Here is a 27991-nt window from a genome sequence, read left to right as displayed (position 1 = left end):
TGGATGTGACAGAAAATGCATTTATTTAAACTGCTGTACAATGGAAATCTCAATTGCTTTCAAAAGCCAGCTGAGGGAGAAGTGACTCATATAAGTTGCATACAGGAAGCTCTTTTGTAGTTTTCAGCTCTGGATTTCTTTTTCTCAGAATACAACAGCACTTGTGTGAGTGCAGTTATCTGTTGAGTGGCTGCACTGTGTTTGGCAGCACATAAACATGGAGAAAGACGTGGTTCCTGCTCTGAGGAACTTACAACCTAAGATATGACATGGACAATACTATTCCAACACATAACGATCAACTGAAATATCAGCAATCAGATATAAGAAGATCCATTTTAACAAGCAATTGTAATACCAAATATATATATAAAGGCTACAAGTAGGATACAGTGGTATCTTTGTTGTTCTGTATTTATATGTTCACATGTACACAGGCATGAAAGGTAGTGACGGTTTGCTTAAGAGGGAGGCTTTTCCTTTGGCAGGGCTGCTCCAGCTTCTGATTCCTGAACAAAAATAAGGAAAAATAGGGCAGAATTTAGTACTCCTTCTGTGACTTTACATGTCTGAACACCGGACAGCACGAGCTGAATTAAATTCCATGAAGTAGAGGAACTCAGATTTGGGAGAGGTAGTGTTGAAGAGCTGGTAGCTTTTCTGTCCTATTAAGGCTCTGAGTTTCAGTACATATGCTGAAGCCTATGGGAATTATCTCAGAAGTAGAACTAGCCAAGAATCCCACCAGTGTTAGAGAGAACATACAGCATCTGCTCTTAGGAAGGGATCCCATCATCCAAGGGAAAATCTGCTGGAAATTCCACCTTCTTGTAAGTAAATAGTTTTTCCCTACTAAGTGATTGCTCCATCTTTAATTCTATGCACAGCAGATGAGACAGTAGGAGGAAGAAGGAAAACTAAAAATTAAATTTAAAAACATATTCTGACAAAGCCTGGTCAATGCTACATGCGCTTATTCTGTCTCTGAGATGATTACTGTTTCGAGTTTCAAAAGTCACTTCTGGCCAAGTTTCTAAGCAATCAGAGTAATAGATTATAGTGTGTCATACTTCTGGTCAGGCTCTCCATCTTCCCCCTTTATAATGAACATATTGGCCAATTTCAACTACATATGGGACATGACGCTCTTAAAATTTGCAGTGAAATCAGAAAGGTAGAAGAGAAGCTGCAATTAATCTAACAGTTAGATGTATATTTGACCCATCAGTTGGGCAACTAGAGCACACGCATGGGTTTGATTAGTTCTTTTCATTCATGTTTTGCAGGCATTGCATATAACAACACACATTAAAATTTCAAGTCAATGCTTCTTTAAGAACATTTAGAAACTGTGCTGGATATCTTAATGCTTACCTGAAAACCTGTTCAAGAGAGAATGTGTCATAAGGAAGTGTACTAAGACTCTTCTTGCTCCTCCACCTCTTCTCCCTCTCCTTGTTTTCCTTCTTCCATTTCTTCTCCCTCTCCTTGTTTTCCTTCTTCTTCCTTTCCTTCTCCCTCTTCATGCTTTTCTTCTTCCTTTTTATAGAAAATATTTGTAGTTTAGAATATAGTAGCTGAAGGAAAAATAAAGAGTCTTGAAATGCTTTTGTAACTGCAAAAGTAATCTTATCAAAGCTTTAAAATGATAGAATGGAGGAGTGATGTTCAGAGTTTTTATTCCTAATAGTCCATGGCTCTAAGCCTTGTGGCATTAATGGGCAAGCATAGGAGTAGGAGAATTCTCTTCTGAGATAGGTTAGAATATAGTCTACAGATAAGATGTAAATAGCCATTCAAAGTCAAAATGATAATATAAGGTACATTTAAACATGGCGAAATGTTAACAGTTTGAATTGGAAGTTTTCTTCAAGTGAAGATTCATGGCAGAGGAGCTAAACTCACAAATAATAATAATAAAAAATAATAATTTGAAGTCAGATAAAAAGTCTTTATTTCTGTTTCTAAAGCTCTTATTTCTCTTTTTTCATTTCTTTTTATTTTTCTTTTTTTTCTTTTTTTTCTTTTTTTATAAAGGAGAAAATGCACAATTTACAGGCAATAGTTCTTTCCTCCAGTCAACCAAATAAACTGCTATTTGAAAGGTAGCATTTACGTAACACAGATAACAATCTGTGTTTATTGTCTTTTAAGAGCTAGTAAATGAAGCGTAAAGTCATAATCCTGCTCTGACAAACAACCAGAAATAGCACTGCAGGCTTCTCTACTCCCAGTAAACTCATGCTCAGAGCGACCTCACCTCCAGTGTAAACAAGTTTTATCTCAAAAATATCATACTTTGACACAACATTTTAACTACAAAACTTAAAGGAATTTCACCCTGGAGCTATAAGCAAATTACAGCTTTCAGAATTAGTTTTACAGCAGAACTGCTGGTAGCATATAAGGATGGAACTTAGCTTTTTCTTTCAGACTCACAGTCTGTATGGGACTCATATCCCAGTAACTGAGTCAATCTATTTAAACACAGGCTTGAGAAACGGAGCTTCTGCAGTCAGATTTCTGTTACTGAAGAGTTGTTTTTAGAGGAAACTATTGCACTAAGAGATCATCCTTACAAAAAAAGGAAATATAAGATAAGTCAGATGAAGTTCTCCTTCCAAGAAAATATTTTATCTTTCAGATTCTTTCTGCAGAAGAATTGTCTTTGGTTATTACTCTTTGCAACTTGATAGAGTGAGGACCTCAAATAATGCAAGCAGCAGTATCTGGAGAAACAATATGTACCACATTAAAGATAAGGAAGGAAAATGAAGTCAAACTGAAGATGGACGAGCCCTATCAAGATAAACCAGAGAAATCTCATTTAGAGGAGGCAAACACCTAACTGAGCGTGCTCCTGAAGACTGGGGACAAAAGTTTAGGAGTAATGAAGACTATCAGCCTTCCTCCCTCGACCCCCAGATTACCACTGAAAAGACCCCCAGGGGTGACTGCACATGCTGTAAGGGGGAGGGTCTTATATTAAACAATTATAAGAAAACATTAATGAGTTTGAGAAAATATTTATCATTAAATTCTGGAGCAAAATATGAGTCTGTACAAGCACAACCGATAAATGTAATCTGCACATGAGCCAAGCTGAATATATATTGGACAGAGCCATCCCCTGTGTGCCCAGAGCTGCCTTAATGTGCCCAGCACTGCCTTAAAGGAATACCTGCTAGATCATTGGCATGTCAGGTTAATCTTCTTGGTGTCAAACTGAGCCAGGAATCAGACAACCAACATTTGTTAGGTAGAATCAAAGAATGGCTTGAATTGGAAAGGATCTCAAAGCCCACCCAGTTCCACTCACCAGCTCAGGCTGCCCAGAGCCCCATCCAACCTGGTCTTGGGTGCCTCCAGGAATAGGGCACCACAGCTTCTATGGGCAACCTGTGTCAGCACCTCACTACCATCTCAGTGAAAAATTTCCCTGATATCTAATCTAAATCTTCTCTCCTTTAGTTTAAAACTATTCCCTTCTGTCCTACCGGACTGCGTAAAAAATTGATTTCCCTCCTATTTACAAGCTCACTTTAAATACAAGGTCACAATGAGGTCTCCCCAGAGCCCTCTCTTCTCCAAGCTGAACAAGCCCAGCTCCCTCAGCCTGCCTTCACAGGAGTGGGCTCCAGCCCTCAGTCATCTTTGTGGCCCTTCTCCAGACCCATTACAATAACCTGAGTTTCAAATTTAAGTCAATTACAGCTTACAAAAGATGTATTTTTTTTTCTTGTTTGATGTAAAAGTTAATAGTGTCAGAGCACACTAGCAAGCCTTCATGGTCCTCACAAGCCAGAAGCACTGACACTCTGCCCATGGGCTTAAGAATTCCGTTTTAGTTTTCATACCCACAACCTTGGCAGCGGACATGTGTGTATGTACCCATGTATATGTCTGAACTGCAGTTCGGAAGTGGGGAGATTAAATGTGCCCTCTGATTAATTGCAGGTTTGCAGTGGAAAATAGCCTAGAGCGCTAATTAATTTTACTGAGAACAGCGAAGAAATATTGAAGGCATAAACTTGCAGTAAAGCAGAGAAGCGTGTAAGAATTAGCACCTGGGCCTTTCAGACTTCAGAAGGAAGCAAGGAAAACATACCCTTTGTAGGCAGAACTGCCTAAATCATCAGCATGACTCTGTAATCAGCATAGTGTCAGTCACAGATTTTCAAAGAGCTATTTCTTCTGTGAGTCCTTGGCAAATTTTGTTGTAGAATCCAGGAAAGCGTATCTTTCATTGACAGCTTTTAACAATTAACTGCCTATTTATGCTCCCCGAAAACATGACTATGATGTGATCAACAATTTCCTCTAGTAGAAGGAATGAATAAGAATTTGTTATCTTTTGAGTGCTAGAGAGGCCAAAAAGGAATTAAATGCATGCAAATGAAAGATGACAGCAAAATGTCTAAAGAATATACTATACCCCTGCTGCCGCATCTTCTTCTTTGTTTTCCTACATGAAAGACACAAAATAAAAGGTTAAAAAAAATGATCAAAAAAAAAAAAAAAAAAAGAATATCACAGGTCATAAAGGCAAAGCACAGCAGAAATTAAGTACTGAATGCAGGGAAATTATGTGGAATTCAGTGGATTTACTTTGGGATAATGTCCTCCAGATTAGCTCACAAAGCACATTTGAGCTAAGCATTTACTGTGAAAAGGAGACATAAAAGCATAAAACACAGCTCTCTTTTTCTTGGTTACTTCCAATCAAATCTGCTTCATTTGCAAGCAAATCATTATAGCTTGGGTTTTGTTTGCTTTTGCCTTAGTGGGGGAGGGGTAGTAGTTAGCTGGTCTTCAAAATCGAAGTTAAATCAGAATTACACAAAGTTCTATCTGTGTTATATATTATCACTCAGAATTTGAGGTTTGAAGTTCTACTAACTGTTGTAGGCTGGAACAGATGCCTTGGCTCAACATTACCAGGGAATACGAAATACTACAAACCAGCTTTAGGCTGTAGATTGAGCCAAAGTGATGAAGAGGGATAAAAGAGAGAAGATAAAAAGAGAAAAAAACAGTGAATAGAATTTAATGTCAGATACCAAGCCAGTTGTTGGAGAGAAAGCCAAATGCTACACACAAAAATCAAAGAGAAAAAGCAAATGCAGCAGTAGCACACAGAAGGCACGAGCAGCTATGACATTACGTAGAACGAGTTGAGATAAGGAAGTGATCTGGAGTGCCAGGGTTTATATGTGGCCTTGGGAACTGCAGAGACAGGATACAGACTTGCATTTTAATATGATTTTTGAACATGTTGCTAAAATAATTCTGCCCTGAAGTGAGCCTAATCTGTATTGCAAACTGATTTAACTGGGACACCACTTAAAAAGATTCTACTCCCCCAAGATAAAATCTAAAGCTAATATCAGACAGTAAAAATAAAGAGAAAGAAGTGCATAGGAGGTCGCAGCTTTCTCCTCCAAAGACTCAAAAAGAAAGGGACAGACCAAGCAAGGGTAAGGGATGCCATATCCAGGCAGTATGGTTCCTCAAACATCTCTATCTCTGTGGGGATTAGGAATGAAAAGAAGATTAGGAGTAGGTCCTAATTATTAGGAAAGATAAGCTTAACAACATGAACAGGGCAGGGAATGAAAGTATGTGCAAGAGAAGTGATTGGGGAAGGAAGGAAAGGTTTAAGGTGAAAAGGAAACCATAATCAAAAGGAATCCAATTGTACTTGTCCTTTGTTATCAAAGACTGAGAGCTGCTCCTGTTACTGTAGGATCTGTGTAAGGGAGTTTCTATTGCAAAATCTGCTCTGGGCTCTCCCAGATCTATGTGTGAATGAGGAGCTAGAGCTGCTGAACCCAGGCAGTTTGAAAACCTGCAAGCTGGTCTGGCACAAGGTAAACAAAGAACAATCTGTTGCACTGTGCACTTGGCCCTGCTGCTTCCAGGAGGGAGCTGCTAACCTAAGAAATTTGTTTTTCAGAGGGCTGGGGTCTCTCACTGGCTTTCTCAGGGTCCTACCCATCTGAAACAAAAAGATAGGGCTTCTGGGCTCCTGTATCTCCCAGAAAGGGCAGCAGAAGCAGCATGGGACATGTGCAGGCTCTATATGTATCCACGTTGGCTACTGGTTACCATTCCTGCTGCTGAGCTGGAAGAGCATGCTGAAAACACCCATTCATTGTGATTGAGCAGTCAAACAAGGTGTAATGGGCTGCAGAATGAGAGGGGGAGATGGAAATATTGAAAATAGCAATATAACAAAATATAAACCTTTAAGGCCTAACAGACTGAGGAGGTACTCCAATAGCAGTCTCATAAACATTAAACTTATTTAACTTTATAAAACCCTGATTGGGTAAAGAAATGCTGTTCTATCTCTGTAGGGTAAAAAAAAAAAGAGCTACAGACATGAAGGTCAGAATTCATTTCTGAGGCAATATGATTGACTCGGAGTTATCCTTCTCATCTAAGCTAGTCCTCTGCATGCTCACTGTAGTGAATGAAAATACCAGAATTTCTAAAGAATGATTCATGCCATCCATACAGCAGTGATAACTACAGTGATCGGTGGCAAGGCAGACAGGTGCCACATCACTGATGTGATCTGTCCTATGTGACATAGAGAGTGAGTGGGAGGCCAGGATGAAAAAATGGGTTTTGTTCATCCCTGGCAGGAACTACCTTGCTGCCTGCAGTCATGAATACCCTCTGTAACAATGAGTGGGACACGTAACAGTGTTGTTTTCTTCCACTAGGAGCTGGCATACATCTGACATGATGAAGGTGGGTATCAGAGCTGGATGATTTCCGGAAGACCACACAAGAACATTTCAACACAGCCAAGACTGTGCAGGTGACAGAACAAGATTTGGAAGACTAATAATGTTTTATGCCCTCATAACCAAGAGAGATCTAATCAAATGCACTGTCCTACCTGGTGTTCACTCCCTATCCCACTTCCCTCACTGTAAAATGAGAGGACAAACATACTTTCCACTTGCAGTTCAGTCTATTCTGTGAGAAATGGAGCAAGGTGCTTGTTGTATAGGAGCAGCATTGCACTATGTCATTACAAAACCTCTCATACACAGCTGCTTGACACATTCACAGACATGTTCCAGCATTCTGTTCTCATTTGAAAAACATTACAGTACACAGCCAGAATGGCAGGTAACCTAATCCAGCCAGGGGATGCACTGCAGCATTGTGCTGGGTTTCTCTTAAGAGCTGGCATTTTTCTAAAGAGAAAAGGGTACTGATGGCATTTATGTGCTGGCTGAGTTTATAGAGTCATGAAAAGCACTTGGTTACAGTTTAAAGAGAAATTTCAGTTCCCTCTGTAGGCTGTTCCCCTCCACACTGCCATGTAGGCAAAATATTAAATGGGGCTTCCAGTGCCTGAGACTTGGATGATATTGTGCAAAAGGGTACAACATTCCAGCCTGATGGTTTTGTCGTCATTAAAAATGGGAATAGAGAAAGTACAAACAGAGATGCTGCACAACACAAAGCAAAACAAAACCACACACAAAAAAACACAGAACAAAGGAATACTTCTTTTGTCTTCTAGTGATAGGGACAATGCATTTGTTACATCTGTCTGATGTCCATACCACAAAAAGAACACGTGTCAGTGCTCAGTTCAGCAGTATGCCTGACTTTCTGGGAAGAGACTCACCTGATCCTACAACACCAAAACAAACCTGTTCTTAAATGCCAAATTGGCAGACTAGCAGCAAAAGCATCTGGATCTCCATCTTCAGACACCAAATCCTTTTCTGCTTAGTCACTATTGGTTCTAGACATTGTCGAGCAATATAAACATTTCACTGAGGAGGAAATGAGTACACAGCAGAATCACTGCTTTTCACAGAATTCATCTGTCTTTTCAACCACAACTTTACTGACATCAGCTATCTGCAGGAGAACATGAGTGTCATGATTTGCAGCTATTTTACTAGAGAACTGAAGGAAACAGATGTTTTCTTTCATGAGCCTTTTGCAATGCAGTTTGAGAGTGCCCATGTGACTTTGATATCTCGCCATGAGGCAGGTAGAAAAGATAACAAAGATAACAACGCTCTGTGTTTCTACTGTGCCCAGGGGTTCCTGCATGGCCTGGAGAAGACGCTGTCAGATATGACTGGCTGTGGCAGCAGTCAGTGCTGGTACATAACTGTAGACATTAACAAACAGATTTATGAGCACTGCAGATGTTAGCCATCGATAGCAGCAAATTTTTCCACATGGATAGTACTCAGATGTCTAGCTCTAAATTATCCTCCATAATGAGAGTCGGGTTCCAAATGAGCATTAATAAAAAAAAAAAAAAAAGCACATGGTAACCAGTGGCAAGTGGAAAACATTAAATAAAGACAACTGATTTTATTCATGTAGAGATGTGTTCCCTGGAGTATTATCTCAGTTTCATATCACCATGATGAAGAAAGTACATCTAAAAGACAAGCAGAATCACAGAATCACAGAATGACCCAGGTTGGAAGGGACCTCAAGGATCATGTAGTTCCAATCCCCCTGCCTGGCAGGGCCACCAAACATACACATTTACTAGATCAGGTTGCCCAGGGCCCCGTCCAACCTGGTCTTGAACACCTCCAAGGACGGGGCATCAACAACCTCCCTGGGCAGCCTGTTCCAGGGCCTAACCACTCTCCTAGTAAAGAACGTCCCCCTAACATCCAACCTAAATCTTCCCTCTTTTAACTTAAAACCATTTCCCCGTGTCCTGCTATTGTCAGCCCTTTCGAAGAGTTTACTCCCCTCCTGGGAGTAAGTTCCCTTCAGGTACTGAAAGGCTGCAATGAGGTCACCCCGCAACCTTCTCTTCTCTAGGCTGAACAAGCCCAACTCCTTCAGCCTGTCCTCATAGGGGAGGTGCTCCAGCCCCCTGATCATTTTCGTGGCCCTCCTCTGGACCCTTTCCAAAATCTCCATGTCTTTTTTGTACTGAGGGTTCCACACCTGGACACAGTACTCCACATGGGGCCTCACAAGAGCAGAGTAGAGAGGGACAATCACCTCCCTATCCCCACCCCTCTCCTGATGGAGCCCAGGATCCCATAAGACGACACTCAGCTTGGTGTCGTCAGCAAACTTGCTGAGGGTGCACTCAGTTCCCTCATCGATGTCATTAATAAAGATGTTAAAGAGCACCGGTCCCAAGACAGACCCTTGAGGGACACCGCTCGTTACCGGCCTCCACCTGGACATAGAGCCATTGACCACCACCCTCTGTCTGCGGCCTTTCAACCAATTGCTTATCCATCTAGTTGTCCACCCATCAAATCCACTTCCCTCCAATTTGGAGATGAGGATGTGATGGGGGACCATGTCAAAGGCCTTGCTCAGGTCCAGGTAAATGACATCGGTCGCCTTCCCTTCGTCCACCAACACCATCACTCCATCATAGAAGGCCACAAGATTAGTTAAGCATGACCTTCCCCTGGTGAAGCCATGCTGGCTGTCTCGGATCACGTGCTCATTCTTTATGTGATCAAGCATGTTGTCCAGGAGGATCTGTTCCATAATCTTCCCAGGCACGGAGGTGAGTCTCACTGGCCTGTAGTTCCCCGGGTCCTCCCTGCTCCCCTTCTTGTATATGGGAGTGATGTGACCCTTCCTCCAATCATCCGGCACCTCGCCTGACAGCCACTATAGCAGATAGCTGATAGCAGAACTATTCTGCTATCAGTCTCCTCCACTCTCAGGTACAGCAGGAGGGCACTGGAGTGTTTTTTCAGGTGCTTAGCACAGATAAAACCCTCAAATCACAAAGGGAAAAAGGAAAAACTACCTGTTGATCTTCTGATGGTGACTGAGCCTCTTCATGGGCCCCTTCATCTGCACTGTGTTCCGTGTGTGCCTCAGTTTCAGCACTGGTATCAGACTTTTCAGTCTCCTGGAAGCAAAGAGGTTATTGTTATCCTCAGGACATGCAACCAATAACTCATTTCTATACTCCTGACTTTCTCATTTGGTGAGAGGTTTTTCTGACTTTTCCTCAGCACTCAAATCAGAATTTACCCGTTTGGACACTTTTCTGTGAAAGGAGCATGTTGCTTTGTTGGTAAATGCATTTTGTATAGGGAAAACACGAATTCAAGTACCTCTTTCCAGAATCCCTAACTCTTCTGTGGAGAGATAACAGAAGTGGATGCTCACCCTGATGGCACATTCTAGCTTCAGAGTAAGAAGCTTTTTTTCCCCCCAGAATGCATGCCAACTCTTTCACCAGAAATCTTTCACCAGAAAGATACAGAAGAACAGATACAATACAGGATTTTGTACATAGTCTTTTAACTGTCTCGTTTAAAATCAACAGGTAACTATTTACGAATTAATCTATCTAATCTATTTATTCCAGCACTCATAGAAAGCTCTTCATTTGAAGTCCTGTCCAAGCTAGGTAAATGTGAAAGGTCCCACTGGATCACAACCTGTGTCAGATAAAAGGAAACAGCTCTGGTTTTGAATGGAGTAATAGAAATAGTTTGAACAGCAATAGCATAAAGGGCAAAGTGTTTATTTGGGACAGATAGTTCTGGGACAGGTTCTCGAAACATATTTCCACTGTACTTTGGGAACTTGTTAGCTGATGATCATCAAATAAGATGGATGAATTTAAATAACCAGAGAATAACTGAGCAAAGAACAAGATGCAACAGTGAAAGGGCTAATAAGCACGATCCTCATATGTATGAGGTGAAGTACATTTGCTGGAGCTGAAGGCAAACATTAATATTATTGTGTGAAGCAAAGGAGAAACTTCCCCTGGATCACTCTGTGCCATTCCAATCATCCAGTCTCAAGAAAGAGAAATTCAGCCTGGAACAGGTGCAGCGGGGGTTAGAGGAATATTTGAGGGAATGGAGAGCCTGTCTTACGACAAAAAAAGCTTCACTGCTTTCATCTATTGAATGTAATGCAGTGAGGGGACATGATGGTGCTCTAAAAATAGATCAGAGTAAATATCAGGGAGGGATAGGATAAGGAAGAGCACTGAAGTGTATGCAAAATGAGTACGAACGAGCTGTAAATAAAACTAACCATCAGCAGAGTGAAATTTTGGAAGAGTTTTCTAGTAGATAAGTGGAGGCAATGGACCTCACTCACTGAAAGGGAATTCGACCAATTCTGAGAAGTCTTAACCTGTAGTTGTTGCCTCCAGCAACAGGGTATTGGGCTCAGAAGTCATGCCCTGTGCCATCAGAAGTCCTGCACGCTATGGGCAGAGCAGCAGAAGAGAAGAGGAGATCCTCTCCATTCCTGTGACTGAGCTCTTGGAACCCAGCCACCTGAATGATCCTCACACAGTTTGCTCATTCCTTTACAGCTACACAATGCTTTTGCCATCATGTGGAAGATGGCTGAGGACAGCAATGAACAGCTGGGAGCAAGTAGAAGGAGGATGGAGAGTAGAGGAAGGACCAAAGGCTCTTTTTTTCTGGCAACGCTGTCTCATTTGAAGACTACATAAAACTGTGGGCCCTTGTATGGTGATGCTGCTGGCATCTTTTATTAAAAACAGATCTACAGAGACGCTTTTTTGGCTTATCTTTCACTTTTTCTCACAAATAACAAAATATTTGAAGATTAAAACGTGTAGCAACACAGAACCATATTGGAATTCTCTTGTGCAACATTGTGTTCATACATTGTTTCTTTAAGCAAATGATTAATTTCTTTACAGATACTATCTTTGTAGCAAAAGAAGTCAGTAGCATTCATGAAATGCCAATTGATGAGAAATCTGTTTTCAGCATCTATCTTAACATTTCATTTTAAAATCCCCACAGTCAATATTTCTTGGCTGATACATGAAACACATAAAGAGTGAAGATGGCATTCTAATTAAAATGTATCTACTGTGTATAACTATCTCAGATGAATCACTTTCTCAGAATGCAAGGCAAGTAAAAGTGGTGTCTGAAAGATGTGAACTCCAGAATCAGTCAGCCAGCACATGCATGGACACACATGGAGTTCCCATGGACTGTATGGAGAACTGTGGTATTTGGTATACCATCATCACACTAGCTCTACAGAGCAGCATCAAATTCATTTCTTTATTATTTTCAAATGAAGTCCCTTTCATGAAGATTGACCGACCAGCTACGTACCTTTAAATAAAATACATACTTTATAAATCATAGAATCATAGAATTACCCAGGTTGGAAAAGACCTTGAAGATCATCAAGTACAACCGCAGCCTAACCATAGTACCCTAGATATGGGTAATGTGTAAATATGTAATTCAAAGCAGTCTTAGTGTAAGTCTTTTTCAACAAGAAGACTAAAGCTCAAGTACCTGTGGGTTTGGGGATATCAAGATAATGACATTAAGATCAGGAATACTAAGATTAAGGATTTAAGTATACACAACACTTGAAACAAGACCTTCAGCTAGAGTAAACCAGTTTCTCTGTGTTCACAGAGCAGCTGCAGACACAGATAATCTTGCTGCAAGCTACCTGCTCTCTGGGGTTAAGAGAAATGGAAGCAGTATTCCACTTTGGTTAATAAAGCTGTCAAAAAAAAAGTGCTTGTCCCTGAAAATATATAGCAACAAATTGCCTGCATTTGGACCTTGGTAAGATGCTCAAAGGTGTTGTAATACAGCACCCTATCCATTGTCTTAGTTTAAGTAATAGGCACCTCACTGACTGAACAATTCACTTGTGTCACTTCAGGGAAAAAAATAAAAAGAAAAAGAAAAGGTGTGTAGCCACAGCTTTTAATGGGCTTTTCACACAATATTTCAGAGCATTTTCAACCATACTGAGAACAGTCTCAGGCTAAGCATAAAAGTGGGTGTGCTTTGAAAAGAAATGTATTCAGGTTTCCAGGAAGCTGAGAATGACATGGCATGACTCTAGATAGACAAAGTACATTGATTACATGTTTACATTGGCACATCATTCTGTTCATGTCACTAATCCAAGCTTAAACGAGATCTTTCAGAATTCTATGAGTAAGCAGAGCGGTCTTTTGATCGGGCACAAATGCCAGCTTGATACGAAAGATGGTAGGAAGTTGGAATAGAAGTATTTAAGTCCAGGTATTCCTTCAAGTGAGAAGGTATTTCATAGTAATAGACTAAAATAATTACTAACACAAACATCTTACCTGCTTTTCTCATCAGCATAGGGTGGTCAGACACTGAAACAGATTCCTCGGGGCAGTGGTCACAGCACCAAATCTGCCAGAGTTCAAGGAGTGTTTGGGCAATGCTCTCAAACATAAGGCTTGATTTTGGGTGGTCCTGTGTGGAGCCAGGAACTGGACTTGATAATCCTTATGGGTCCCTCCCAACTCAGGATCTTCTATATTTCTGTGATTCTATGACATCAAATGTGTTACTCATCACTGCTAAATGATGCTTTAGAAAATATGGAGAACCAGTGTGATGATGAGGCAGAGAAAGAGGATTATTTGATCCAAGTCACTCTTTTGGAAGTACTAAAAATATGTATTGATCTTTGGTAGGACCACTGAGTTTTATGGCCCCATTACACCCCTTATAATAATGAAAATAATGTACTTAGTGGTCTTTTCCTGATTCCCACACTGGCCTAAACAAAAACTCAGCATTTAGATCAGCTTTGGCAAAGATGTGCAGAAGTTTTCATCTGCCATTCATGCATCAAAGTACTTTGTTGTATTGGAACTGGGAACACAGTGGTCAACACTAAATTGTTATTTGTACAGCGGTGCCTTACAAAGACACTTAAGCATTGGTCAGAACATTTCTGACTGCAGGCAGTAGTAGAAGTCTACTTAGGCAGCTGCCCCACAAACTGTTTTCCAGACTCCCTAATTAACTTTGATATTGATTTGCTATTTCCTACTGAAACAACTGAAGCTTTTTTTGGAGAGGATTCTTAATAAGTGCATGATGACCAACTTACTTGTGTGCTGTGGATCTAAGGGTCTTCTTTGCATATGTGTGCATTCAGAACTTATTTTGCATTTATCTTACAGTCAATCTGGCCTCGGTGACAACTTTGACATTATTTGGACACATCAGACACACTCTGTAAGCTTCCATATTAGGCTCTTCCATATTAGGCTCTGCCACCATCGGATCTCCAATACCTAGCAGTAACAGCTCAGTATAAACACTGGATAAGTGTCTGGTAATGAGTTGTAGCCACCTAATGCAGAGAGAGATCAAGGCTACAAGAAAGAGAATTTGCAGACTTGAAAAGGATGCCGCACTCAGCAGGATGATGTGACAATGAATTTAACTTCAACTTGTTAGGAGATTTGAATTTGTTGCAAGAGTCCCCCTGCTTGCCCTAGAAAACAGGCTCAAAACAGCCTTGGGTCAGGATACTAGTGGGCTGTTCTGTGGAACAACCACATAGTCGTTAAGGAGCTTTTCTACTGCTGGTGCAGTAAGAGTTAAAAAACAATAAAGGAAAGAGTACCTTCTGAGGCAAGAGTAGACAAGATAGATAGAAAATATATCAGTTTTATTTTAAGCTTCATAACGACTCAGTGAGGTAATAACACGCCTAAAGGAAATGCTCAGTGGCTGCTTTATCATGTTTCTACACCTTATTGTTTACTTAATTTGCAAATTATCACAGTATTCCAGGAAATGACGGTTGGGCAGGGGAGGGGAAGGGAAGGGAGAGGTTTATGAAGGGATTATTAGGACACTGTCTAGCTTTCTCATGTCGTCATCAACACCTCTTCCACACCTGTCTTTTATCCCAGATTCATGCTGCTGAAAACCAATGTCACAAATCACCCATTGTACTTTATGCTAAGGTTGAATTGACAGCCTAATGAAAGGAAAACAGAAGCAGTGCAGCAAGGTTATTTGTATAACTGAACATAGACAAACTGTCATGCAAAGATGCTAAGAAGATACTAAGAAATACTAAGAATACTAAGAAATACTTCTAAAGCAAATGCTAAAACACTCATATATGTATTTCTAAAATTCAGAAGCAGACTACAAAGGGATGTAAATAGATGTGTACCCTTTACAAAGATTTTTTAAATCAACTCTCACCTATTTCTGGAGTGAAACAATCCCTATCATAACCAATAGAACCATTATTCAGCATAAATCATACATGTCCTCTACTAACAGCACCGATAGTTATCTGCCCAGCAGAATGCATTGAACATGTTATATTCAACATTTCAAGTTGTCACAAATCAGAAAATGTAAGAGACTTAACTGACATCTGGGAACAAATAAATTCTAAAAAAACGCAATGTTGCTTTACAGATCCTGTATCTTAACAGAACCTTTCATGAAGGAGAAGATAATATAAGAAGTGGGAAGATGGAAAAATGCAATTTTCTTTATCTCACTGATTCTCCACATATCTTTTATAATGATTATTGTAAGTAATGCCTGCAGTCCTTTAAGCCTTGCATGGCTCTATTGATGTTAATTCAATGAAATCTCAAAAAAACCCTTGTGAGGCAGGTAAGTAACTTTTTTCACTTGGTGGATGATGGGACAGAAAACAGAAAGTTTAAATCACTTGTTACTTATCACACAGGGACTCAAAGACAACATTTGTAGCAGCTGTGGCTCTCCACTGGGTATCTCTTCATCTGTAGTTCTCAAAACACTTAGCAAAGCCTGCTTTTGTCTCTGCTTTTACAGCAGAGGACAAACAGAGGCATTTGCAATGCTGTTTTAGTCAGAATTGCTAGACAGTTGGCTGCTTAGTTAGATCAGAAAGCAGATCTCATACTCCAGGGCAGCTCTTCATCCAGGTCATGACAATACAGAAGAGTTCTATGCTGTCACTGACTCATCGCTCCTCTGATTCAATCTTCTCCTCTGATTCAATCCATATGTTGAATCACCCATGTTAAAGGCACTAACATTTGATTATGATCAAACATGGCTGTGTGATAAGAGAGCTGTAATATGCTGTATTATTGCCAGTTATAGAGCTTTTACCTATAAAAAGACTCTGTTAAAGAAAGAATACACTGCTTTCTGTAAAAGGAAGAAAGATGAAAAAAAAAAAAAAAAAAAAAAAAAGGATCTCCTTTTGACATAAATATAACATTTTCAAAACACTGTGGATGGAGAAAAATGAGTAGACTTGCCAAAGGGAGTTTGTGAAGTCTGAGTAAGACTTTATCTTAAGGCAGAGGGACTGAATCTCACAGCGCCAACCTGTGTGTACCCATTCAGAATAGAATGGGTCCAGCAGCCCAGCCTCCCTGCTGGAGGCCAGCACAGACATCATTTGCTCCAGGTTTGATGCAGTCAGGGACGAATGAATGCTCCTTGTGATTGACACCACCCATAAATTTACTCAGGAAGTTCTACATCATTTAAAAGCTGAACATGATAAAACCTGACTGGTTTGTGCCAAAAAAGAAAGGAAAAAAAAAAAAAAAAAAAAAAAAGAAAGAAAGAAGGAAACAATTATCAGATGGAGGCATGGTAACAAGCCTGCTCTGAAAGAAGGGAAGACAGGAGTATTTTTTGATACTCAACCAGTCATATTAGTTTTCCCTTAAGAACATTTTGCTGCACTGGCATCTAATGTCACTATCCTTCATCTGACATGCTGAGTCACTGCTTATCTTTCTGGTTTATTAAAATCAAATACATTACCCCCATGGAAGGACAGCAGTGCATACCTTTGTGCCTGGAGGAGGAGCAAGACCCAGGAATGAATAAATAATATTTTCTTCTTTAGCAGAGAAGAAGGATTCAAAGTCCTAAAAATGGGACAGACAAAAACAAAACAAAAATCAGAGAAAAAATACAGGAGGAAGAGACCATACCAAGCAAATCTTTCTTACTGATAAGAATGACTGAATTTGTACGAGTGCCTGCATTATCACAGGCTTAGGAGGAATATCTGGATAAATAGAACTTCATCCTGGCTGGCAAAATGACCAATGGGCAAATCTCTCCAGAAGCTTACCCTTTGACTATATCATATGTACATCAGAATCAGATGAAATTCAGCATCTCATTTTAACGTGCCTCGGCTATACATACAAAAGCGAAGTTATTCTCATTCAAATATTAAGATAAACCATGCTGTGAGTAAGAAAATAACAAAATACAAGAAAGTAACAAAATAGGCCCTCAAAATCCTGGACAGCTCTGTGGCAAAGAAAAGAGAACATTCAATATAATAGCTCAAGTTAAATGATAATAAGGAAACTGTTTTAAAGAAAGGCACTCTAACCAGAAAATGCAGTATCTTTTCAGACTAACTTAGCAAAAGGTTGTGTTGCTCCCTCTAATGTATAGGTACCATCCCAAACGTCTTGTCCAAGTGTGAACTGGAGATATAAATCCGTATCATAAATGCCCATTTTCTCTTAAGTGCCAAAAACTAAAAAGTAACTAACAAAATGGGATGTATGGCTCCTGTTCTACCATTTAGAACTCACACAATCTTTATGCTAATCTATAGAACCTTCCTACTGAATAAAGAAAATGTGCTATCGCTAAATTGTTTCTAAGGAATTCATGACTCACATCTTACACAGAAAAAATGTTAATATGTATCTGAGAAGTCAACCACTTTACTGATACATATTAGCCCATAGTCACATAGAAGCTCTGTAAAAGATAGGGGTCTAAACACAGGTCTGCCGAGTCCTAGATTGCTGCTGTGACCACTTTATTATCCTATCTCTCACCCCAAATAACTCCAAAAATAGAAGCCTGTAAATAAGAAGATGCTGACTCATCCCTGAGATTTGTTTGTAAAGCCACATTAGGACCTGAGTTGTTTTTTCGGACTGTTTTAGTATTTCCATAAATGTCTGTCAAATGGTATCCTAGGGGAAAGGCTGCAGCAAGTCATTAAGAAGTTATCCCAGTATCAACAACATTACAATCAATGGCATTTCAGTCCAGTTTGGAGAGGCAGTATAGCTTAACAGCCAGTCCATATGACAGCCCATTTTGCTGATTTATTGAAAGGACGGATTGGTTTTCACACAGACCCAGCAATAGGAACTGCCCAACCTGGGAGAAGCCCCAGAACACATTTCACCTTGAACAGGCAAAATACCTGCTGCTGTTCCAGGTTATTCATTCCTCAAGCCATCTCTTTGCTTTTGTTTCTGTGGGGTTTCCCTTCTTATCTAACCCACGTTTGCCTTAAGTGTTTAAGACAGGCACCGTTTCAAACCAGATATACACTGGTAGATTATTCTGTTGATTTCTGTTTAAAGAGAAACCTATAGATTTCAGATTACAGAGAAAAGCAGTTTACTTTTCATCTCCTTTCTAGTTTTTTAGGTATTTGGGTGGAGTTTTTTTTATTGAGAAAAAGTAAAGACTAGAGCTACGGAGTGCTCAGTATATTTAGAAAGTGACATAGACACAGACATCTGTCTAGACATGAGCAAAGAAAGAGATTAAGAAGAAGATCAAATAAGAACATAATTGCCAACACTGATGGATTAGAATGGAAATTTGAAACTGGTGCAATAGCCAAGCATAGAAAACAAATCATTTTCTAATCGGTTACCTCAAATGCCAACTAGATAGCACTACATATACATTATTTTTTTTGCTGGTATCTGATTAAAACTTCATTTGCTGTGGGTTTTTGTTTTGTTTTGTTTCGTACATTACATCTTATCTATCTCCAGTGGTTATGGAGTAGAACATACTTTACAAAGTCTTAGAACCACAGGACAGTTCAGGTAGGAAGAGATCTAAGGACACTGTTTAGTTCAACCTCCTATTGAAGCAGGATCAGTACTTAATTCAGACCAATAACAAATTCCTCTTTGTTGCTACTGCAGCCTTTAAAACAGTTGGAGATTGTCATGTCTTTATTTAAATCCCTCTTTCTTAGGGTGAGGAAGAAAGTCTTTATCCCGAATTTTCATTTTCCCAGTGCCCCCAGTGCAGGATACTGCTTATGTATATACACGTAGATGTGTGACTGGGAACAAAACATACAGGACCATCAGTGGTAAGGGAAGTGAAGGAAAGGGTTTATTTCAGAAAGATGAAGGAGTAAAAAAGAAAACTAACAATTTCTGACCTAAGCAAACAAACAAACAAACAAGACCATTTGTAAATGAGGAATAAGGAAATTCTGGCATAAAAAGAAATGGGTATTAATTACCCGCATATATCCAGACTAGAAATCATAGGCTTCCAGCTGTCATGAAACTGAGACCCTTGAAGACTCTTATAACAAGAACAACATATTTTAAAGGGAGTTTCCTGACTTCAGGACACTGGAACTTTCCTGTCCTTCACCCTATTTTTCCTCTGTGCAAAGACAAAGAAAGTGGGACACTGGGAAGAGTTAAAGTATATACATTATGTAATCTTCAAACAGGGCAAAACAGTCCTGGATTTCAGAATGATTAATTTGTTGGGCCTGCAAAGGTTATGCAGGGAAGTAGAATGCAAATCTCCAGCTCTATACTGTAAATATATTGTGGAAGACATCAGGTCCCTCTGAGGAACTTTGCAGCAGCCTGCCAGACGCTGGCCACGTTCTCAACCATCCCACGCCATTTCACTTCATCTCACTCTGCAGCTCCTCCAAGTCTCCCATGGAGAAGGGTAAGTACCGTGTATTGATATTTTTATCTTATTTATTTGGAAAGTGCGCTGACATGTCATGCAAAATATGAATTGCTGTTAGGCACCCACTGGGGTTCACTGGATATAAGCTTTGAAAGCTGGGCATGTAAGAACTCTGGAGACTTTTAAACTAATTCTAAGTTTGATTTAGCTTTTTAAAATCAGTAGCTACAATTAACATCTGGACTCTTTTCCAAACTGAGATGTTTTTGAAAGGACTTTTCTTTAACATAAATTTACTTTCAAATGCAGATTATTTGGCTTCCTGAAATGGCTTCACACATGGAGTAAAAACAGTGTATTTATCATTTACTGGCAAGGCTGACTGGCTTCAGTGCTTTGCAAGGCAATTACTTTTCAACTCACTAGATAACCTCTCTAGGGAATCTCAGAAATATTTATGGCAACATTGGCTGCCACGAAATCCAGGGTAAGATATATCAAGTGATACTTTATATTGGTACAGATTAGATGTTAAAATGTCCATGAAATCTAACCTACTAAGTTCTCTTTCAAGATTCCTGTGAGAAAATGAGGAAACAATTGTACTCATTACTCAAACTAGCCTTTTTTTTCTCCTCAGAGTACTTCAGTTAATTCTGAAAACATTATGACATGCAAATCCCTTCTTTCCCAAAGCAACCTTTATAGTAGTTCACACTGGATTTGTTGAGTAACATAAAACTGGACTCACTATGTGAGCTGCGTTTCAGAGTACTTTGCAAGTTCACTTCAGAGATCATATCTTAGTACTTTCCAGCTTGTATTTCCATACATACCGTAAGCTAAAAAAAAAACTGTCTCTGGTTTCTCCTTTGAATCTCAATCCTAATGTTTACATTGTAAAAGTATTATATCACGGATTTGAACTTTCTCGAGAGAAATAACCTATTACAAGCACATGCGAATACGTGTTACCATTTTTGTTATGAAGAGTTGAATTATTGAATAAGTAATTTAATTTCAGTAACTCAAACCACACATCAGGATGGTTCCATTTAAATATATTTCCTATAACACAGCGGAAAAGAAAGATGCTTGTTCACAGCCCTTGGTGTCTGAGACATCTGTTTGACTTCCTAGCAGCGAGGCAGTCAACATACACCACACAAAATTAACTGAAAGTTCGAGAACTGAAGTGCCGAACAGTTACCAAGTAGGTCAGTATTGTTAAATCACATAACTGAGTACTCACTACACCAAGAGCAGTTGAGCTGTTTTTATACTCTACATTTGGTTATCCTGCGATATTGTGTGAAGAAGCCATAGTATCACCTAGCCAGTACTGATTTGGGTCTTCAGGAGCTGAAGAATTTAGGCAGTGAGCCAACAGCAGGCTAACGTGTGAGTGAGCTACACAGCAGGAGGTAGGAGAATGTGAGAGGAAAAACATGGAGCTCCTCACAGGCGGCAAACTCCATGCATAGGCATATGTCTGCAGGGGTAATCAATTTAGCCTGATAAGTAGAGTTTCTCTAATCACTTTTCCAACTGTACTTTTCTCTTAAAAAAAAAAAAGGAATAATCTTATCTTTAATTTTCTTTCTGTGCCTAAAACTCTTTCTAAGAATTGGTCCCTGAAAGTGAATCTCTTAGTGTCTTAAGGAGTTTGTTTGGGGACACTTCTTACTAATGAAAAAGTGTCACTTTCGGTGAAAGAAGACTGTCCAAAGGCATTAGATTTTCAAACAGCTTCTTACCCCACAGTACCGCTCCTCATTGAAGATCTGTGGAGGAAGAGGAATTCCATTTTGAGGCTTTTTTTCCCCAGGAACATTCTCCCTCATCCAGTTCCTGTTGTCCTCATCACCTGCTATGTCCATTTGCTGAAAGTCAATCTTGTTGGCCTCTAAAAAGCCCACTACCTCTTGCTGTTTCTTTTTGATCTGGTTAGGAAAGAGGAAAAACAAATGTGCTTTTTAAAATTGAGATTTGTTTTCAAAAAACAATTACTATTACAAGCAGAGCTGATGCAACTATGTCAAGTTGGATCCACTGCTCCTGTGTTCCCCCCAAACCTTCTGAAGTGAAGATTTAACACTTCTCAGCACCCAGACCATTACTGTTATTTTTCCCCTCCATCTCATAACTAAGAAGCTCAGCAGAAAGCCTCCTACTCTGTTTCCAGATCTGTGAGTGCTGTGTACAAATAGCTAACCTAATCCTGCCTACATATGTAGATACGTACATATTCTCCTCAGTATATGATACCTTCCTTTTTCCTACTCTTTACATATGACATTTAGACTTCAGAGCTGTGTTTCTCAGTTCCTGTTCTTAAATGCTATGCATAATTAAAGTAAGAGAAAAACAAGTACAGTTTAATTCCTATGCCTGAATATTCCCCATATTACAGACAATAATTTTCCAGTATGTCCATAGAGAACATATGACATATAAATAAAGCATGTTATACAACTGTGGCCCTTATTCCTCTGATGTACTGCAGTACAATATAGACCTAGGATCAAGACATCAAGCCTACAGCTTATCCCTCTAGCTTAAAGATGCAATAATAATCATTATACTTCTCTGCTAAAGGGCTGCTGCTCCTAAGCAGCATTTAAACAACTTCCCTATTTTGCCTATTTCTAACATTTCCAGACTTGTGAGGCCAAATTTTTTGTCCTGGAAGAACTGCAGTATTTGAAGCAAGTGCTGTTTGGACTGATATGTACAAATTCCCTCATGCTGCTCCTTGGTCACACAAAACTATATTACTACCTAGCACAATCCTGCTCCAGAGATGACTCTCCTTCCAGTTCTGTTCCTCCATGCAGCAACTTAGTGTGATATAAAGATGATGATAGACTTATCCAAGTAAGTTTTACATATAAGCCATCATATGACTTGAAACCAGATCTTCCACAAATCAGAAATCTGAGCACTTGTATTTAAAGTGACACCAACCTGGAGTAAATCAATTTGTAATAGGAAATAAGATGAGAAATACGTATGAGTTATGTATTTCTATAACCTAATAAACCTGAAGGGATGAAGTAGTCTGCAAGCCTGTCCTATTGGTGGAGCCAGTTTTAATTATTTTTCATTATTATTAAGCATACACATTCTTGTTCTTAAGTAAGGATACATTCTACCTATACAGTTACATTTTCCTTATAAGAAATAAAAATATATAGCATTTTATGCACGTTAGTTTAGCAGCAGGCGTTTATGGTGAGCTAGCAAAACTAAATAACTTTGAATGCAAATGCTGCTCTAATGTGCTCACAAGCCACAAGGCTGACAGTTCTAAACAGTGCTCATCTATATTCTTATTTTCAATTGTTAATTAGAGCTCTTTTTTTTTTCTTTTTTTTTTAAATGGCCATTTAGCTCCATGGTTATTTGCTAAACACACCCAGACGGCAGAAAGGATTGCCTGAGGAACACATGCACACTTTGTCGGAGGAGGTGGATTGATTATGTTTGTATAAAGGGTTAATAAAATCTGCATGAGCCAGTACCAAGAGTTCTACCACTTGCTCTGAATGCCAGTGCATTCAAGTGCTGTCAGCTGCAATTTCAGCATCAGCTTGTCCCTTGGAGCACTGAAGGAGATATGGTTCCTGGAATAGCAAGTGCCAGACAGATAATGAAGCTGAGGAGATAAGGAAAACAGAACTACTGAGTCTGTGCTCCCCTGTGTATGGCTGCAGCTATAACTTTTTGAATAAACACTGGAGAAACAATTTTTTCTTCAGCTTGAAGTTCATAATACACAGGAGGCTCGGACAGAAAAAAATAAAAAGGATGCTGAGGATAATAAAGCTACATGTAATTGTGCCTGGATAAGACGTTTTTCATGATGACAACAAACTATGCAGGAGACGACACTTAAGACTTAGAATGACTAGGGCTTAGGCAAAACAGAAGATCTGGTGTCTGAGATATACATGAAGTATGAAACCATAAGGTGAGCCTCTGCCACGGCCGACACCAGTAGCCGGGCAACCATAAGAATGTCTCTAGCAAACAGCACTCGGGGAAATCTTCCAGTTCATAACAACACAGAGGACACACAAAGGTTTTCCCAGAATGGATGAGATTGCAGGAACTTGTTTGTGCCCTCACTTGTGTCCGATGGCATGGGGAGAATTCAGATTGCTCAGCCACAGATTCCCTGCAAGTGGTGGTGAGCAAGCTATCATTTCATCATTGCCATTTTCCCTTTCAACAAAGCTTAAGTTCTGCTATGCCTAGTTGACAGACCCTTAAATTAAGAAAAAACTCTTTTAAATAAATATCATCTAGCTAGAGTGTAAGAGCTACAGATCACAGTAGTTCCAACTGATGCACAACTGAATGCTATCTATATTATTGCAATCCAGAGCAGTCCCACTGACCACCTGCCTGTGGTAGAAGCAAATGGTATCTAGTCAACAACTTACTGCACTGGGAACATCAGTGTTAGCAGGCAAGGCTGCTACAGCATTCTGTTCTAACTGAGACACAATCTATTGATTAATATTCTTATTTATTACATTCTAACTTACGATCAAGTCATTCTACCAAGTATTAGTTTTATCAGTCTACATCTTGCTTGGTCTTGAGTTACATTACAACTGAGACCTGCAGATTTGAAAGTGAGTAAGCTAAAAGAAACAGAAACACTGGAAAAAAAAAGCAGTAAAAGCACTATAAGCACTAGGAAGCAAGACTTTAGAAGACATCTGTGTAAGACATGAATCCCCATTCTCATGATACATGTCAATTTACCCATTTCTAAACACTTCTGTAGCTAGTAACAACATTATTTTAGCACCGAATGCTTCTTTCAAGCCAATCATTTAGTACTTTTTTTTAATGCTGTGTCTCCACTCCGGCTTGCCTTCATGCATAGCTCAGTATCAGCTATATTTGGCACAGAAAGATCATTAAGCTAAAGTTATTCAAAACAGATTTCTGAATCACTGAGGGGAAAAATACAAACCAATCTGCCCTAGACCTACAGTGAATTACATCACTTGAGAGTCTGATCCAGAGCACCAGTATGCTGCTGGGTTCATTGCACTCACTTTTTAAAAGTACTTCTTTACACAACAACCAGTTGCAATTAGTAATGTAATTGTGTAGCACATAAAATAGAAATTGTTTTAATTCTTTACTAATGATACCCTGCTGACTTGCAACAGGAGTGGTCAGGACCATGATATTTTGAAATTCAGAATGAACAGCATGGGTTTGATGGAGATCAGACGCACTGAAAAGAGATCATCAGTGCTACTAGGACAATCTAGACTTCCACTTTAAAACCCATGGGGATAAAATTCATTCTTCTAAAGGATAGTCTGGTTTCTCTTCAGATCATATAAATTTTTTGCCTTTTACTAAAGATATCCATGGAGAGGAGTAGCAGAAGTTGTACAAGGTGGATACAAAGTTTATAATATAATAATATACAGGGGTTTCTGTTAGCCCCTTGCATGAGTGAGTTTTATTTTATATCGAATCTTACCAAAAGTTCACTGAAAAAAATACCTTCCATCTATTTTAATCAGTAAATGTGGAAAACTTCTTCAGCTGAACATTGTGTTTACTTGGAATTACAATTACATACCAGTAATCCAAACACATGCTGCCTTCTGAGATTGCTACAGATATTCATACAACCCACACACCAGCAAGAAGGAAATACAGAGGCATAGTGCCTGGCAGAGATGCCATACTCTTCCTTTCAGTATGACTGGGATCTCACTGACAGCTTTTGAAGGCTGCTACTACATAGCGGAGAATGGCATTAATAAGTTCAAAGCCAATTGCAGTTCACTGGAATCAGTTGTCTCTCTCAGAAGTAAAAAACTACAGCAGCAATGCTTAACAGTACAAAATGATGGGATAAAGTCTGCATGTTGCCCTGTGTTCAGTGTAGCATATATGGACACTCCTTCACTGCAGTCCAAGAGGAAAGGAGGTAGTTATTGCTGAAAACTGGGAGAGGGATGCAAGATGTGTATAGCATAGGAAAGGTTTGGGTTCAGACAGAACTAAGTATATGATATGTTTAGTTTTAATTGCTTAAGTGACCTCCTGAATGTCAATGTTTAATTAAAACACTCCATTGGCTTGCTGAAATACAAACCCAAACCTGTACCTAGAATGGAAACAATCCATGGCAGAGTCTCACATCTATCTCAAAGGAGGACCAAGGTAATGGCCACAAGACACAAAGAAGATGTCTGCAGTGGGATTTTGGTCATGGTCACACCTTTTCTGCAGAACAGATGATGACTGGTAAAGGGGGCAGGTAAAGTTCTTGTTCAGTCAACCAAAGCAAACCAAAATGGGATCGAACAGGAGAGAAAAGACTGTCAATGTACACTTCATGGCTATTTACAACACTGTCTAAGCAGTCACTTCTAGATTACAAATTAACAGACCTGCAGTTTCCAACCTCATCCTCTTCTTTCTCTGTCTTGCATATGAGGTTTCTTATTAAAAAAGGAATAGTGAAGTGTCAATGGTAAATTCAGTGCCAAGCTTACAGATAGGTGGGGAAAAAAAGAAAAAAGCTGATGAGGGAGCTGCAAAATTTCCTTTTGAAAGTCTGAATTCTAGCAAATATCTCTCCCAGTTCATTTTCTAGAGATGATGGCTCTACGATCAGGACACTGGGTTGTTGTTTTTGGAGCTTTTCAACTCTGGAAGCTTCTTAAAGACATGAGGCTAGTGTCAGAGAGACAGAGATGTAGTTACAGCTATGTTCAAGCAGCAGCCAAATTGTTTAGCCATGTCACTGAGAATGAGTGACTGCCAAAGGAAAGCTGCAATCTGAGATGATATGGGAACTGGATATAAAAGGAAACAGTCCCTTCCCGGTTCCCACCTCCCACAGACTTCCAACCTCTCTACTATTCACATGCCCTTTCCTTCAACTAATACATTATGCTGACAGCTACAGCAGTAGATCTCAATTCTAAGAATCAACAGTACCCCATTTTAAGAGATACTCAAATAAATAAATAAATAAACAAGAGGATGGGGATGAAATTCTTTCTGCATAACTTTATTCAGCTTGCTTTGACTCTGGGCTCTTTATCAGACAAAGCTCCCATTCAGCAGGTCAGCATCCTGAAGTTTCCCTTAAAATTACATACATTAATTTCTACTATAAACAACCAACCTTAGTACTTGTGCAAATACAATATCCTCTTTTTCCTCCTTTAATTAATATATTTTGCATACACTTCTTCAAACAGAAATAAATCTATTAACTGACAGATAATTCATATGGAAATGTTATATCTATAGTACAGTCTAACATGCAAGCAAGTTTGCATTAACATCCATTTTCTACACCTCGAGTTGCTTTCAAAAATAAAGTGGTCAGTACAGACGAGAATAAAATCAGTGTTTTCCTCTTGCATGCAACCTCAGGCTGTTCTGGGATCTTCTTGGCTAATTTACCAGCTTGATCCCAGACGAAAGAGGCGTATGTTAAATGAGACACCTACCGCTGTAGACCCCGAAGATGTGGCTACAAAGACTTTGATCACCATTTTGACAGTGATGAAAATGAATCAGCAGAGCACGCCTGCTATCCACAAGTCAACAAAGTCCCGAGAGGAATCCAAGCCTTCAGCAGGACCTAGATCCTAAATGGGTGACCCCCACAGCAATCCACCAGCTTTAGCTCCCTCTCTCCTCAGGGTCCTGGGTTTTCCCACTCCATTGGCTCTTAGGTATTTCGGGATGAGGGGCCGGTGCAAGGATTGGGTAGTAAGAGGAGCCACAGCAAAGGGTTTGCACCTGCCCCTAGCCTTATCGAATTAGATTGACAGGATGGCAGTCCATAAAAGGCAAAGGAGAGTCCTGCACCAATGAGTCAGGGCTGGAGAAATGTTCAGGAGAGGGGGAAGGGACCAGGGACGGGGATCAGGCAGCTCAGTGCAGGGGAAGATCACAGAGCTGTAGGGTAATGCTTAAAGTTGTGTTGGTGCAGTCTCAGTCACCTCCAGCACAAAAGGGCTTGCACCCTCTCCCTGATCTCAATAAGGACATTTTTCACATTCACAAATGGGAGGGGAGGGGGGGAGGAGGATAGGTTCAAAAGTAATTATAGCAGAGATCAGAGATTTCTTACCAAAATAAGGCTCTGTTACAAATACCTCCAGCTGATCTAAACTACAGGGTTCAGGCTGTTCTCTGGCACGACTATGTCAGTCCATTTCCTGATACCGAGGAGGGTGATTGGGCCGATTGCATGCATGCAAACCCTATTACTGGATTCTTTTCCTCCTCTTTGCATCACTGGTGAACTTTTCCAATGCTCAGGGTATAAGAGGAGGTCCAGAATTCTTGTCAAAATAAAGAAATAAAAAAAATCCATTTCTACTCTGTTATCCAGAATGCACCTTTTCCATCTGGCTGTTTCCTTCTGTCACAAAGACAGACACAATTTAGTGGCTGCCTGCACATATTTGCTC

The 27991-nt window shown here is 39.8% G+C and overlaps 1 protein-coding gene and 1 non-coding gene across 6 annotated transcripts; one reads left to right on the top strand and one right to left on the bottom strand.

Moving 5' to 3' along the window:
- Window positions 1-27991, bottom strand: SH3BGR (SH3 domain binding glutamate rich protein). 5 transcript variants are annotated; one of them, XM_015882747.3, is made up of 7 exons: window positions 27649-27989; window positions 21266-21451; window positions 16628-16708; window positions 9791-9895; window positions 4436-4465; window positions 1375-1539; window positions 1-509 (listed from the first exon to the last, which is right to left on the bottom strand). In XM_015882747.3, exons 2-6 carry the CDS (start codon window positions 21386-21388, stop codon window positions 1417-1419), a joined length of 462 nt encoding a protein of 153 aa, XP_015738233.2. In that variant the 5' UTR covers window positions 21389-21451; window positions 27649-27989; the 3' UTR covers window positions 1-509; window positions 1375-1416. The 5 variants fall into 5 exon arrangements, with proteins under 5 accessions (XP_015738233.2, XP_015738206.2, XP_015738224.2 ...); XM_015882720.2 differs by lacking the exon at window positions 27649-27989 and adding an exon at window positions 27020-27170; XM_015882738.2 differs by lacking the exon at window positions 27649-27989 and adding an exon at window positions 22290-22422.
- On the top strand, window positions 24852-24936 carry LOC116652798 (U5 spliceosomal RNA). Its single transcript, XR_004306018.2, has one exon. It is a non-coding gene; the product is annotated as a U5 spliceosomal RNA (small nuclear RNA).

Source organism: Coturnix japonica, chromosome 1 (genome assembly GCF_054131305.1).
Source record: "Coturnix japonica strain WE chromosome 1, WE-NBRP24, whole genome shotgun sequence".
Taxonomy (NCBI): Eukaryota; Metazoa; Chordata; class Aves; order Galliformes; family Phasianidae; genus Coturnix; species Coturnix japonica.
The sequence above is the reverse complement of the archived record's forward strand: the minus strand, read 5'-3'. Positions and strand labels throughout refer to the sequence as shown.